This window comes from Engraulis encrasicolus, chromosome 14 (genome assembly GCF_034702125.1).
Source record: "Engraulis encrasicolus isolate BLACKSEA-1 chromosome 14, IST_EnEncr_1.0, whole genome shotgun sequence".
Taxonomy (NCBI): domain Eukaryota; kingdom Metazoa; phylum Chordata; class Actinopteri; order Clupeiformes; family Engraulidae; genus Engraulis; species Engraulis encrasicolus.
In genome coordinates this window covers 52674674-52688977 of record NC_085870.1, presented here as the reverse complement: position 1 = coordinate 52688977, position 14304 = coordinate 52674674, and the positions used below count along the sequence as shown (strand labels likewise).

At 44.2% G+C, this 14304-nt stretch overlaps 1 protein-coding gene across 1 annotated transcript in view; it reads right to left on the bottom strand.

Annotated features, from left to right (window-relative positions):
- Positions 1 to 4461: 4461 nt before the first annotated feature.
- Positions 4462 to 14304, bottom strand: part of grm2a (glutamate receptor, metabotropic 2a) — a 66077-nt gene continuing 56234 nt past the window's right edge. Inside the window, exons 6-7 of the mRNA XM_063216098.1 lie at positions 5679 to 5856; positions 4462 to 4763 (exon numbers count right to left, since the gene is read on the bottom strand). Of these exons, the coding sequence (XP_063072168.1) occupies positions 4690 to 4763; positions 5679 to 5856 (252 nt within the window). The 3' untranslated portion in view covers positions 4462 to 4689. The remainder of the gene's footprint in view (positions 4764 to 5678; positions 5857 to 14304) is intronic.

Here is a 14304-nt window from a genome sequence, read left to right as displayed (position 1 = left end):
ACTAGCAGCCATAAGCCTCCAGGAAGAGATGTGTCTTAAGGTGTTGCTTAAACATGGCCAGTGAAGGGGCATTCTGGATGTGGTCGGGCAGATTGTTCCAAAGAATAGGAGCAGCAACATGGAAGGATCTGTCACTGGGGTGGGGGACAGAGGGGTGGGGGACACAGAGGGTTTGGTGCTGATGTATAACTGTGTGTCGTCGGCGTAGCAGTGGAAACTGAGACCATGGGAGCGGATGATACGACCAAAGGGGAGCATGTAGATGGTGAAGAGAAGGGGGCCAAGCACCGAACCTTGCGGAACGCCGTGGCTGATGGTAACTGTGGTGGAGCGGGAGTCTTTGAGAGTGACATATTGTTGCCGTTTGGATAGATATGAATGAAACCAGTTAAGTGCTGTGCCAGTTAATCCAGTGAACTCTGAGAGCCGTTTAAGAAGGATGGAATGAGAGACTGTGTCAAATGCTGATGAGAGGTCACATGCAAGCCTATTATAAGCCCTATGCATAGCTGTGGGGGTGCCATGTGAAATCCCCTATTGGGGCTTGGCCTTGCTTATCAGTTATCCCAGTCCTTCCTACAGTGATGCTGTCCACCAGTAGACCCATCCATAACTGTCAGAAGGGCAACCAGACATTTTGGGACTGTGGATATGGTCATAATTAGCACTGAAATAACTTGAATGACCTTACAATAAGCAATAATTTGTCAATAATCATCAATCATTTCACTGAATAAACATGCAGAATCTAGAGCCAAAAGTTATTAGAAGTATTTTTGGGAAACTTTGAGATCTTGTGCTGAATATGAAAGTGTGCAATTGCCCCTACACTGACTGTGCATTGACCTCCCCCAAACTGAACATACTGACAAAGGTCAGAAAGGTCACAATGAACTGTCAAATCCTAAGCCTACATGATGAATAGCCAATTGATGTCATTAGATATTTGGATGTCAGTTCGTCTGTATGTTTACTTTAACCAGGAAGATTACATTATACTCGCTTGTATTCAAAGCGACATACACTTATTTAGGTTCAGGATATTGGTTACAGTCCCTGGAGCAATGTGGGGTTAGGTGCCTTGCTCAAGGGCACTTCAGCCATGGATGGAGGTGCTGGTAAGGGTGGAATTTGAACCTGCAACCTTCTGATCTAAAGGCCAGCGCTCTAACCACTGCCCAAGGCTGGGTTAGTTCACCGAAGTTGTGGGTTTCAAACAGTGTCAGATTCAACACTTGTTGTGCCTATCAAAACAAGTAATTCTACGCACTTCTGTTTACATCTAGCCTCAACAAGGAAGGGACTGCAATAGGTAAAGAGAAACGTGCAACCAGTTTCAAATCCACAGCTCACAGCATAGGCCTTCAGGGAGATTTGCATCTCCAAATGTATTTTATCATAGAAAAGTACAGTAAGTCCTTGGAGAACAATAATTCAAACTTGTATATTGTAACTTGTGAATTAAGTCTCTAATAAAAAACCTCATCTGAAAAAAAAAAGAAAAGTACAGTAAGTCCTCCAGTATGATGTGCACTCACTGTGGATTAAAAACAGGAAAGATTGCATCTGTATTTGCATCTGTACGCACGCACACACACTTGCAATACCTTCCACAGCTCAGATGAGTCCTGTGTCATTGTCATCATGTTCCTTGACAACGATTCACAGAATCACGGTTGAATGGAAATGGATGGATCATGTAGTCAACTGACAATTGACAAGTTGGTCCATGGAAACTATAAGTGCCAAACAGGTTTCTCAACTTGCTTCTACCCACCAACGGCAAACACCTAGACACTGACCCAGCTGCAAGTATTTGCATTAATGCACTTGATGATTCATTCTAGTGTCACATGAGCAAACACAGATACATGGTCCAATCCGACCAACTTGGAAATATTCAATGATTTAAGCATTTTGATTCAATATACATAGTACCACAAGAACAAACACAGACTGATGATAGACATTGACACACCTGGTGATATTGGCAGTATTGAAGCATTTTTATTCATTGGAGACACATAATTATGGTCCACTGACCAGCCAAGTGGTGTTCATTTGGACACTACCCATATGGAAATATTGTAAAAGCATACAAGGTTTTGTACAACAAGGTTTTGTACAAGTTTTTAAAACTCTCAAAGATTGTATATAGCCTTACAGTGAAAACAGGTATCCATTTCTTGTAAATTTACTCCTGAAAGTGGCCTCATACAGAATTATTAGGTGAAACTATGAATAAAGTACAAATTGTAGGCCTAGTGACCTACATGGCATTTACAGATAATGTGTATAATACAATTACTTTCTTTGTATCCTTCATATAATGTTTTCTTCCTATAATAAATCTGTATTAGAAAACACCAAAAGGGGACACTTTCTGGAGTAAATCTTTCATAAATAATTATTTTAAGTTCTAAGCATTTTTCCCGTATGGGTAATTTTGATTTATGGAAGTATCACAGGACAAAGCTGCATGGACAAGGGTCCCAGTGAACAACATTGGGCCAGTCAGAGGACCAGTGTTGCCAATTTGACAGAGATTTGCATTTCATGCAAATGTATAAAAGGCTTGGCCTACTCTCTTCCTCATCATACCACACTTACAAAAAACAAATGTTGAATTCTGTTGGAAAAGCAGACTTTGGTGTTAAACTAGTTGGTGTAACAGAAGCCAGCAGAGTTCGCTGTTACAGGTATAAACATTAGTAACACCCCCACCCACCGCCAGAAACCTCATAAAGATGTAGCCTAATGGTCCTGAGCTATCCATTTTTAGCTATCGGCCCATACTTTTAGTTCAGTGGTATCCTACCTGTGCTCCCTTACCAGAGGGTTGTTGTGCTTGGGAAGTTATGGACTGTGTAGGAAGATTCAGTGGTTGGTTGCCATGGTCCTAAATACATGATCCTCACAAATACCACATGCTTACGGACAATACCACATGCCACCTCCCACCACCCAACCCAGCCAAATGTATTGTTGCTGGTTATAAGTGTGTTTTTCCATTAGGGGGAGCCCTTGCATTAAGGGTCAGTGTATTCATGTTACACAGTACTCCAGCTTGCGAGGCTAGGGGCATGTTCAAGCGTTTGTGGATGTGGTGTCTGTTAGGCTGTGTTCAATCTTTAATTGTGGGTTGTGTGACCTACCCTTGGCCCTCAGCCAATGTGATGTGGTCACCAAGGTTGTAGTGGCTGGACAGCTTCGCAGATGGCAAAACACATTATACAGTCAACTGTATGAACCATTGCAATACGGTCAACTGTTTTACTAAACAAAAAGCAGGAGAATCACTTGCTGTCTCTGGGCTCGCTTAAGGAAGTGTTTGGGGTACTGCTTGTACACTTTCCTCTCTGTAATCATTTACATCATCTCTCTTCATTAACTTGCTCGTGTGTCTCCATGGCAGACCGGTGGGGCTTGTGTGAAATGTCAGGCAGTTAAGTGACTGAAAATGTCAACACTTGAAATGCTTTTAAAAGTGTGGGGAGTTTTTGAGAGAGATTCCCATGCACTCCCAACCAGCCCCCCTCCTCAACCCCTCCTGTGTCTTTGTTGTGTGCATGTTTGGGAGAGATTAGCAAATTAAGAGTCCCAGGATTTGAGATTCACCTGCTGTGCAAAGGCACTCAAGTGTGAAATATGAGAGGGAAATACGGCCTTCACAAAAAGAGGCTGCACTTTTCAAGCCACTAATTTATCAGACACATTTTAAGGTCAAGCTGTAGTCGAGACGAGAAAACAGTGACCTAAATAACAATGAGATGATCTTGGATTAAAAAAGCACAACAATCATTGAGACTTTTGTTTTCATATTCATAAAAAAACACATTTTTTATTTACATAAATTACAAGAAAGCACAAACTGGTTTCACCAAAATCTACATTTAAAAACATCTCATATATTGTACATTGAACAGATTGACTACAACTTACTCCATGTTTCAAATACTCATCAATCTCTTTTGCTTTTGTTTTCAATAAAAAGAAAGGGGTATACAGATCTCTTTTTAATTGGCATCTCATTGATCATATCTACTAGTCAGAGAAGAACATAAGAAGTATAAAACAGAATTGGGACATTATTGTACTCACAACACGCTGAGAACAACATAATCAGGATGATCTTCAGTCTAAACGCGCCTCGTGTAACACCAGATAAAGTTTCTTGACTAGCAGTTACAGTAAGTATCTCTGGGGTATATTCCAAAAGGATGGTTTAGTGACTGTTGGCTCATTGTTTTGAAACTTGGTAGTTGGAAACCCCGACCTCCGCCTCGGAAAAGTGCAGTAGAACGGCTACTCAGATTGGGGTTCTGAAACACAAACTTGGAGTAGTTCGCTGTACTCCAGCTTCATTAAACATTAGTGTTTTCAGACATTTGTATTGTCCCCAGCTGTTTCAATAGAACACATTTACAACGGATATCGGGAGAAAGAACTCTGGTGTACTGACAAACGAGTTTCAAAAGAATGAGCCATAACCCAGTTAGGCTAACCCAGAACGAGTCGTAAACCATTTTAATAGAAGAGACTTGGATTTGAGACACAGGTCACTTATATTACTAGATGTACCACTTGCTCAGAGTTAACATACTCAGATAAGAGACTAAACCTGCTGTATACACCACGCCAGGCAGAGGAACACGGCCTGGGGTGGGGTGGGGTGGGGTGGGTAGGCCTCTACAGTGAAGATGTTGTGGAGTCCACCACCTCTCGACCATTGCACACCGTGGGAACAATGTTGGCTGCTGAGGCTGAGGAGTTGAGGAAGAAGGAAGGAGGGGGCGCATCCATGCACAGGGCATGTCCATGATGCAACAGAAAAGAGGCAAATACGAAAGGGGAAAAAAGAGAAAAGTGGAGAAGAAAAAAGACTTGCGTGAAAATTTTGAAAAGATTGAGATGTGTTAAGAAGATCTGAGATGATGACGATTCAGTAACAGTATCAGTACTAAAATCAACAATATCAACAATGTGGAGCAAGTGTGAGCCATTACATGAGGTGGTGATGGTAATGTACTCTTGGTGGGTCCTGGTAAACCTGGTAGCAGCCATGCGCTAAACAGCAGGGCCCCCACTGGATGGCAAGGTGAGCTGGGAGGCGGGCTCGGAATGATGTTTGACGCTGGTGGCAAATGGTTGGAGGCTGGCTGTGACAATAGATCCTACATCGGATGAATGGGAACCAATTACTGTCTGTCATATACAGTACTGCATGGAACTTTCTATTGTTATAGGACATTAACAAGCCATTCAGTGGTTCAAGGTGTTTAGAGATTTACCACTGAGGACCACAGAGCATGGAAATCTTAAGCAACAACGATAAAGAATTATTTTGTTGGGGTGAATGTAATATTGATTACAATGATGCTGAGACTGATGACAGTCATGACGATGATGATGATGACAACCACAATGATGATGATGATGATGATGAGGAGGAGGAGGAGGCGGATTATGATAACAATGATGATGACAATGATGATGATGAGGAGGAGGATGAAAATGATGAACGAAGAAGATGACAATGGCTGATGAAGAAGATGACAATAGTCATGATGATGACTGTCACACATGTTGTTCCTCAATGTTCACATCGATAATGATGACACCAATATGAACTGCCTCAGTGTGTGGCCAACAGTAAGCAGGCGTGTAAGCAGCTGTACCTTGTGAGAAGCTGGATCCAGGCCCGGTGGTGACACTGAAGCGGGTGGTGGCCACTCTGAGGGTGGTGATGTTCTTCTGGGGCTGGAAGAGGATGATGTGGATCTTGGGCGCAAACAGACAGCCCAGGACCACTGAGCCACTCAGGGACACGGAGATGCACATGGTAGTGGTCTGCACCTGTAGGGCCACAAAAACAGAGAGAGAGACTCATGAGGACTAAGTCCTATGTGGCTCAATTTATCCATATGCATTGGCTTAACTGTGCACAGTGTACAACCAAGAAGCAGAGGTCGTTGAAGAAGTTGCGCCATGAATTTGCTGTATTCGCTCCGGATGTGATATTGATATGTTTGATTATGATTTCATGGGCCCCTGGGCCAGACAAGAAAGGGCCCCCTCTCAATGGAATGGTGAGGTTCCCAAAGGTTTGGAGCAAAGATGTTACAGAGCCTTTGTTGTTAAGTTTTTGGGGGTTTCTTGAGTTTTCCCAAGAAAAACGGAAAATACTGTAGTTAAAAGTGTGATTTTAACACAAGAGAACATAAATATACAAACCCCAACTCCATAGAAGTTGGGACACGAGGTAAATTGTGAATAATAATAAAATACTGCCATTTTCAAAACGTCTGATTCTTACATTAGATGGAGAATGGCGCAAAGAAAACATATCAGCCATCAAAACTGACCAATACACGTCTCAAAAGAGTTGGGACGGTGACAATAAAAGGCAGCAAATGTCGAGGAAGACTGAAAAAAAAGACAACACTTAACAGTTAAATACATTAACCGATGAGATGATTTTATATAAAAAAACATTGTTGATTCCTATCTTGGACATGATTTCACCAGCTTAAATGGTGGGTGTGTTCCTTTTCATGTTTTGCAATTGAAGAACCTCGTCAACGCTATCTTCAGGAAGCAGGGCGCAGCCAACACAGAGACAGTTTCAATCCATATAGGGGCCTAGGGTATAGGTCCACCGCTCTGTACCCAAGGCACAGAGAGACAGGGTGAGAGGCCCAGGACACCAAGTGCTGTAGAAACTTCTAGAATAGGCGGGGGTGACGTAAAAGCTCTCCCCCCACTCTGTGTATAAATAGGGATGTCTTAAGCAAAACCCTGATTTTTGATGATTTTCGGTGGATTATACACTTCTTGCACTTCTTCTGTGGATATTTCATTCTTTGGATTTTGGCAGAGAGCAGTGACAGGAACGGAAAGTTTCATTTTTACTCAGAGCTTAGAGTGTGTGCAAGAAGTATTTTTTTTTTAGCTTAGTGAATCGGACTATTCACCTTGTAACCAGTTACTACCTCGTGTTTTATTCAATAAATTCGGCTATATAACCTACTTTCACTTGCATTTGGATTTTGTTCTTCACTTTTGGGAAGGGACACCACAACCCAAGGCGCAGGCCGCGCCCGAAAGGCGAGGTAAGAGAACTTGATTACTACTCTGTTTGCTGGCTCTGGTCAACCTTAGAGTGAAATCTAGGGGTGATTTATTTGCACACCACTGGTCCCAGGCCTCACAAGTCCGTCAGCTACATATTTAGTCTTCTCCCAGCAGCTACACAGGGGCGTTATCGTTACCAGCTCTGAGTTTCCTTACTGCTGTTCTTGTGGACTCCTACAGTGAATGCACGGTGGAGCGAAACCCTAGAAAAGAGGAACTGTGGGCCGGGAAACACAGTTATAAATGTACAATAATCCTCTGTTGGATAGGGGTAATTGTAAAACAGGAAATACAATTAAATTGTACATTTGTTGTCCCTTTTTACATGGCGAGCCTAGCCAGGAGGTTCACAAGACAGCGCCTAGTTAAATCCGGACACTGAGATCCAGCGGCTGAGAGAGTGTAGCTCTGGAAAGAATAGGCGGGCCTATAAGGACTGGGAATTCTACCCAGGGCTAAAACACCTTCAGTACCAGTAAACGCACAGTAACGCTCAGTGTCCATAGTTAAACAGGCGATTGACTAGGGAGCACGTGTAACCGCGTGACCCCTGACAGCCCCCTATCCTCGGATACCAGTGAAAGTAAGGATCTCTGGTGTGGAATAGACCGGCTCGACCGGGACAGTACCATTTGGTGAAAGGCACCTATTAAAGACGAGTTTTATAAAATGAGCCAAGCCTCATCTCGCGCTGTCTCCCCCAATGGGGTGGGGGGCAGAAGGCCAGTTCCACCCAAACGGGTTGTTCAACTGGAGCCCAACATGCAAATGGTGCTGGGGGACATCGCCTGGACCGAAGTCGGCACAGGACCGCAGATGGTCGTGAATGCCGCCAACTGCCACCTCTCACATGGTTCCGGAGTGGCCTTGGCACTCTATAACCGGTGGCCAGTTGAGTTTACCAGGCAGAGAGACCTAACCAGGAGAACGGTGGGTCTCCCAGTAGCGGCACCGACGCTACTGCCAGTTTATACCGGGGATCCCAAAATAACGATTTGCCTAAAATCGTGGGATCTCCCGGTCCAAATGGCCAAGCTGAACTCCTTCTTGGAACACCCTAGGTTGACCAAGAAAGAGCAGGGACAGCTGAGCCAGGAGGTAATATTAAGTGGAAGCGCTGTGGTAAGGCGAGAAGGCAAGCTACATGCGGCCCTCCTCACCAAACGCACAGGCAATGTAGTAACAGTTCTGGTAGGTACGGATGAGTGGACAGTCCACCCAAAGGATGTATTCCCTAGCTGTTGAGAGATCCTAGTATTTAGCTGACGGAGAGGTAGGGACCTAACCTATATGAATGTGCTTAAAATTTCAGAAAATGGAGAAAGTGGGGAACCTGTTGACCAGAGGGCAACTAGTAGTCTCGTTCTCAGCCCCCGAAATACAACCGATGGAAGCTGCCTATGAAGTAATCAGGGACAACGTATGGGAGCCGATAGTGAGGGCAGGACAAATTGCTTTCATGATCCTAATGACATTGATTGGAGTGGCCTTGGTAATGGCACTGATAGTGTGGGTGGCCAAGGTGCACAGTTACTGTAGAAGAGGCCAGGCCCAGTCATCAGTCAAAAAATCAGAGTCAGACCATAAAAGGAAAAGCCCAGCCGACCACAGGAGGTGGGTTAGTAAACGGAAACAAAAAGAGGAACCAGAGCCAAAGCCCCTCGTATAAGCTGTAACAGTGTCTCGGGAGGGGCACACAGCACTGGGGACCCGCAAAGAAACCATTCCTCCGAGAAAAATGGCTCATACTACAGGCAGACACACCGACCAATATGACTCAGCGGACACTGAGCCAAATACCCCAAGAGCACCCGAGCCCAGTGGCACTAACTGGACTCCGACCGGGGAAAGCCCCCTACCCGACTTCTCGGCCGAGATCCTGGAACAGGGCGGCGTCCACCGACAGCTCGGAGTAGAAAGCCCGGAAGGGCTGGGCCAACTGACCGAGGACCTGAACCAGTTGGTCGTAGACCTGGCCGAGGACGATATACTGGACTTACATCCTCCATCATCAGTAATCACAGTTCCAGATTATCAAGAAGGGGGGGCGGCCGAAGTGACATACTCTCCTATCTCCCCCCTGTCAGACCATTCAGGGGCCCCATCCACAAGTCAGCCCCCGCCCAGGCAGACCGGAGCATACTCCCCGGTCTCGGCCCCATCTGGACAGATGGTGGCATCAGAACAAACCCTGCTGGTGGCCACACAGACAGGAGAGTCACCCCAAGTCTCGCCCTTGCCGGAACAAGCAAGCGCACCACCCCCAATCCTGTTCACCCCTCCATCGGGGGTAGCATATTCTCACCCCCAGATACCCCCAGTGAATTATCACATGGGACAAGCGATGGACAAGCGAGCCACTACACACGTCCCCACCCCTGTCAGGCACCGCTGTGGCCGGCAAGCCACAGAGGCAGGGGAAGCATTTTTCAGCGGGTGCCCCTTCAAGCACCATTGCCAGCACTGTGACAATTGCTGCAATAAAGAAGCCCACATGATCACCGGATGGGAGGCAGCCTCCCCAGACTGTGTAGGGTGTCTCAGGAGAAGCTGTCCCTGGTGTGGAGGCAAAGAATGCAAAGAGATGGTCGTTATGAAGACCTCGTACTGGGAGATAGTGCAACCAGGGAGGAATGGGAACACTGAGCAAAGAATGGCCACAAACAGCTCAGGGACCATCGACCCAGCAAAGTGGGCCGATATTGCCTATGTAAGAATGCAAGACCATGTTGCCGACGGGATTTTGGGTGAGGGGAGGACCCCCCTCACCAAGCTCAACAAATTAAAGGCCAGATCAACATTGGTCCAATTAAAAGACGCAAGATTCACACCGTTGCCCAGTAACAAGATGATAGGCAACCGAGTATACCTGTACCACTGGAGAGTTATGACCGGAGAACGGAAGTTCCAGTGGCTGGAGATCATAGATGAGAATGATCCGAGAAAACACCTGGAACTATTCGCGGACCTACCGGGTGCCCTCAGACCAAGAGGAGAACCAAGGCCAGCACGTTCCCGGAAACTGGAACGGCAAGTGATCGCCCCCCCTGTCAGAGTCATCGACCAACCGAGACGCTGCAAGGTACCGCGGCCCTACTTCCAGAAGCCAGCTGGTGGGGGTGAAGAACCTCGTCAACGCTATCTTCAGGAAGCAGGGCGCAGCCGACACAGAGACAGTTTCAATCCATATAGGGGCCTAGAGTATAGGTCCACCGCTCTGTACCCAAGGCACAGAGAGACAGGGAGGGGTGGGGGCCCAGGACACCAAGTGCTGTAGAAACTTCTAGAATAGGCGGGGGGTGACGTAAAAGCTCTCCCCCCCACTCTGTGTATAAATAGGGATGTCTTAAGCAAAACCCTGATTTTTGATGATTTTCGGTGGATTATACACTTCTTGCACTTCTTCTGTGGATATTTCATTCTTTGGATTTTGGCAGAGAGCAGTGACAGGAACGGAAAGTTTCATTTTTACTCAGAGCTTAGAGTGTGTGCAAGAAGTATTTTTTTTTTTAGCTTAGTGAATCGGACTATTCACCTTGTAACCAGTTACTACCTCGTGTTTTATTCAATAAATTCGGCTATATAACCTACTTTCACTTGCATTTGGATTTTGTTCATCTCTTTTGGGAAGGGACACCACAACCCAAGGCGCAGGCCGCGCCCGAAAGGCGAGGTAAGAGAACTTGATTACTACTCTGTTTGCTGGCTCTGGTCAACCTTAGAGTGAAATCTAGGGGTGATTTATTTGCACACCACTGGTCCCAGGCCTCACAAGTCCGTCAGCTACATATTTAGTCTTCTCCCAGCAGCTACACAGGGGCGTTATCGTTACCAGACCTGAGTTTCCTTACTGCTGTTCTTGTGGACTCCTACAGTGAATGCACGGTGGAGCGAAACCCTAGAAAAGGGGAACTGTGGGCCGGGAAACACAGTTATAAATGTACAATAATCCTCTGTTGGATAGGGGTAATTGTAAAACAGGAAATACAATTAAATTGTACATTTGTTGTCCCTTTTTATAGCAATGTTTTCCTTTCGGTTGTGCTTTCAGTGTGACAGGTCTTGACCAAAAGCCCACCATTTTATCACCTGCTGGTCCTTATGATGGAGTTAAATGGTTAAAACATAGTAGAGAATGCAATTTGTCCTAGCTATGTGGCAGTAATTGAAGATCTCCCTTCAAAATACAGTGCATGAGTGGCTTTTCATGCTGTTTAAAACCCATTTATATCATTCAGCACAGATGAGTGAGAACAACTTATGCACTACTGCACCCCCATGCCATAATGGAGGCTGACTTTTGAAGTTAGCACTAACACAAGTTGGATGGTCCATTTTCACTGTAGCACAGGATGTGCAAGACTCTAATATTCCCAAAAAGAATGGACTTCTGCAACTTCTGTGGACTTCTGTAAGCAAAGGACAGTTTCCCATGTCTTCTGGGTCTATTTCAAGTGAGCTTGGGTGCATAGGAGAATGTTTAAACCCCTCTATCATTTGCGCACATGAAGCATTCTTAATATGGCCAATTTTCAAAAGCTGTAATTCTTGGAGTGCTAGAGTGAGACTACAGCCAATATCTATTTCATGATGTCATGAACCTATACAATGATTTTAATGACAAATATATGCCTTATATACACTCAATCATGGTAAATCAAAGGGAATTAAAAAATGTATGTAATACCTAGGGTAATTATTCCCTCTGCATCTTTAATTCTGAGTGACTCAGCCTCTCTGTGGTGGTCTTACACCTGGACACTCATATTTTCCATTAGTCCAATTCATTTTGAAATGTTCTTCTTTGATGTTTTATCCTATTTGGATGTTTATTACATTTCACTGATCCCCGTCCCAACTTATTTGAGACGTGTTGCAGCTATCAAGTTAGAAATTAGTACATATGTCCCCCAAAACAATATTTTTTCTCGGTTTTAACACTTAATATGTTGTCTTTTCACTATTCTCCATCTATTGAATGGATTGAATGTTTTGAAAATGATAGCATTTTGATTTTATTCACAATTTACCAAATGTCACAACTTCACCGGAGTTGGGGTTTGTAGACCAATAATGAAGTGTAGCGCTGATGCATGGCTTACAGGGCCCCCTTGGCTCTTGGAGCCTTGACCCAGTAGGCCTGTGCAGTAATCCATCCTCGAGTACACTTACAATACAATACAGGGCACAAACAGAACGGGACTCGAGAGAGCTCAACGTCAATGGACACAATACACCCAGTAAAAGGCTCAGCACACAGGCTGTGAACAAGTGAACCACCCAATTCACAGGATCAGTATCGTGTTCAATAAACTGATTATGATTTGTATAAAGTACAATTTATTTCAAACTTAATCTCCTGTCTCGCAGGATGTTTCTAAGCAAGCCCCTTTTGCTTCTTTTGCTTCTTCTTCTTCTTCTTCTTCTTCTTCTTCTTCTTCTTCTTCTTCTTCTTCTTCTTCTTCTTCTTCTTCTTCTTCTTCTTCTTCTTCTTCTTCTTCTTCTTCTTCTTCTTCTTCTTCTTCTTCTTCTACTACTACTACTCCTTCTTCTTGTTCTATCACATTGGTGTTCCACAACAAGCTGAAACATAGCGGGCCACCCGCTCTTTCACACTGAATTGAAGACACCCTGTGTGGAATGTAGGATGCTGTGAACTGAAGTAGGGCACAATGAATACACAAGCATTTCCTGCTCTGGTCTTTGAACTGTCTTCATTATTGGTGTCACAAACACAATGACACACACAGCACTATCTACCCTATCTCTGTGTGTGTGTGTGTGTGTGTGTGTGTGTGTGTGTGTGTGTGTGTGTGTGTGTGTGTGTGTGTGTGTGTGTGTGTGTGTGTGTGTGTGTGTGTGTGTGTCTGTGTGTGTGTGTGTGAGAGAGAGAGAGAGAGAGAGAGAGAGAGAGAGAGAGAGAGAGAGAGAGAGAGAGAGAGAGAGAGAGAGAGAGAGCATGTGTGCATGTGAGATAATGTGTGGCGGTAGAACTCAAGATACTTTTACTGTAATGTTCAATTATGTGTATAGGGTCTTTGTGTATGTTTTGTATTTGTGTATTTATGTAAGCTGACAGACACCTTAATTTCCTTCGGGATTAATAAAAGTACTCTACTCTACTCTACTATCTACCCTGCTGTGTTTAATCCCTTCAGACACATCCTCTGATATAAATTAGCTGTTACCAGAATGGCAATGATTAAGTTGTAATATATTACAAAAGTGCATAGTGGTGTAGTACTAATATGGACATTTTTCTTGTGATTACTACAACATTCCAGTGTTGGAACGGTGTGTGGGCCTACATAGGTGAGGGACTGCCATATTCATAAACTCAAATCAAATGTACAATATTGCATTACGTTCCACCTGCTGAGTATATAGTGGGTTGCACAGGTGCCAGCCTAAGCGTAATTGCTAAGGTCTTGTCAAGTCAAGTCAAGTCAGCTGTATTGTCAATTTCTTCACATGCACTGGTCATACAAATAATTGAAACACATAGACACATAGACAGTTACATATGTACCCATAAAAAACACATATAGACATTTAAAGTGCAAGAATAGGCCTACATAGAGAACATTATATATTAAAAAATATGTATTTGCTGTGCATGTAAATAATGTCCCAGCGTGAAATTTCTGACATAGTAATAGTAGCGTTGTGAAATATCAATTAATGATAAAGTAAGTAGCCTAATTTCTAATGTGTATATATTTACATTGTTCTAGTATGACATTCTAAAAATGTCAGTTAGAGTATTGCAAGTTCGAATCCTCCTCAACTGGACCATGACTGATGTGCCTTTGGGCAAGGCGCCTAACTCAAGGGGCTGTAACTGCTTGGAGGCTAGTCTTGGGATTAGAAGGTTGCCAGTTCAAATCCCCATCTAATTGAAGGGTAAGGAAGGAATACAGTGAACGAGACATCCCCACATTGCTTCAGGGACTGTAACCAGACTAGCCTTATGTAAATAACTGCAGGCCGCTTTGCATTAAAGCAGCAGCTAAAGCTGATGTAGGCCTAACATGATGTAGTGATACAGCACTACAGTCGGACTGTGTTCACCTTCTACACAAATGTGCGATTTTGATGTGATAAACCAGTGCCATATGAAAACTGAAAATAAAGTCCGCAATAACAATCTCCCGTTTCTCCTACTTTAAT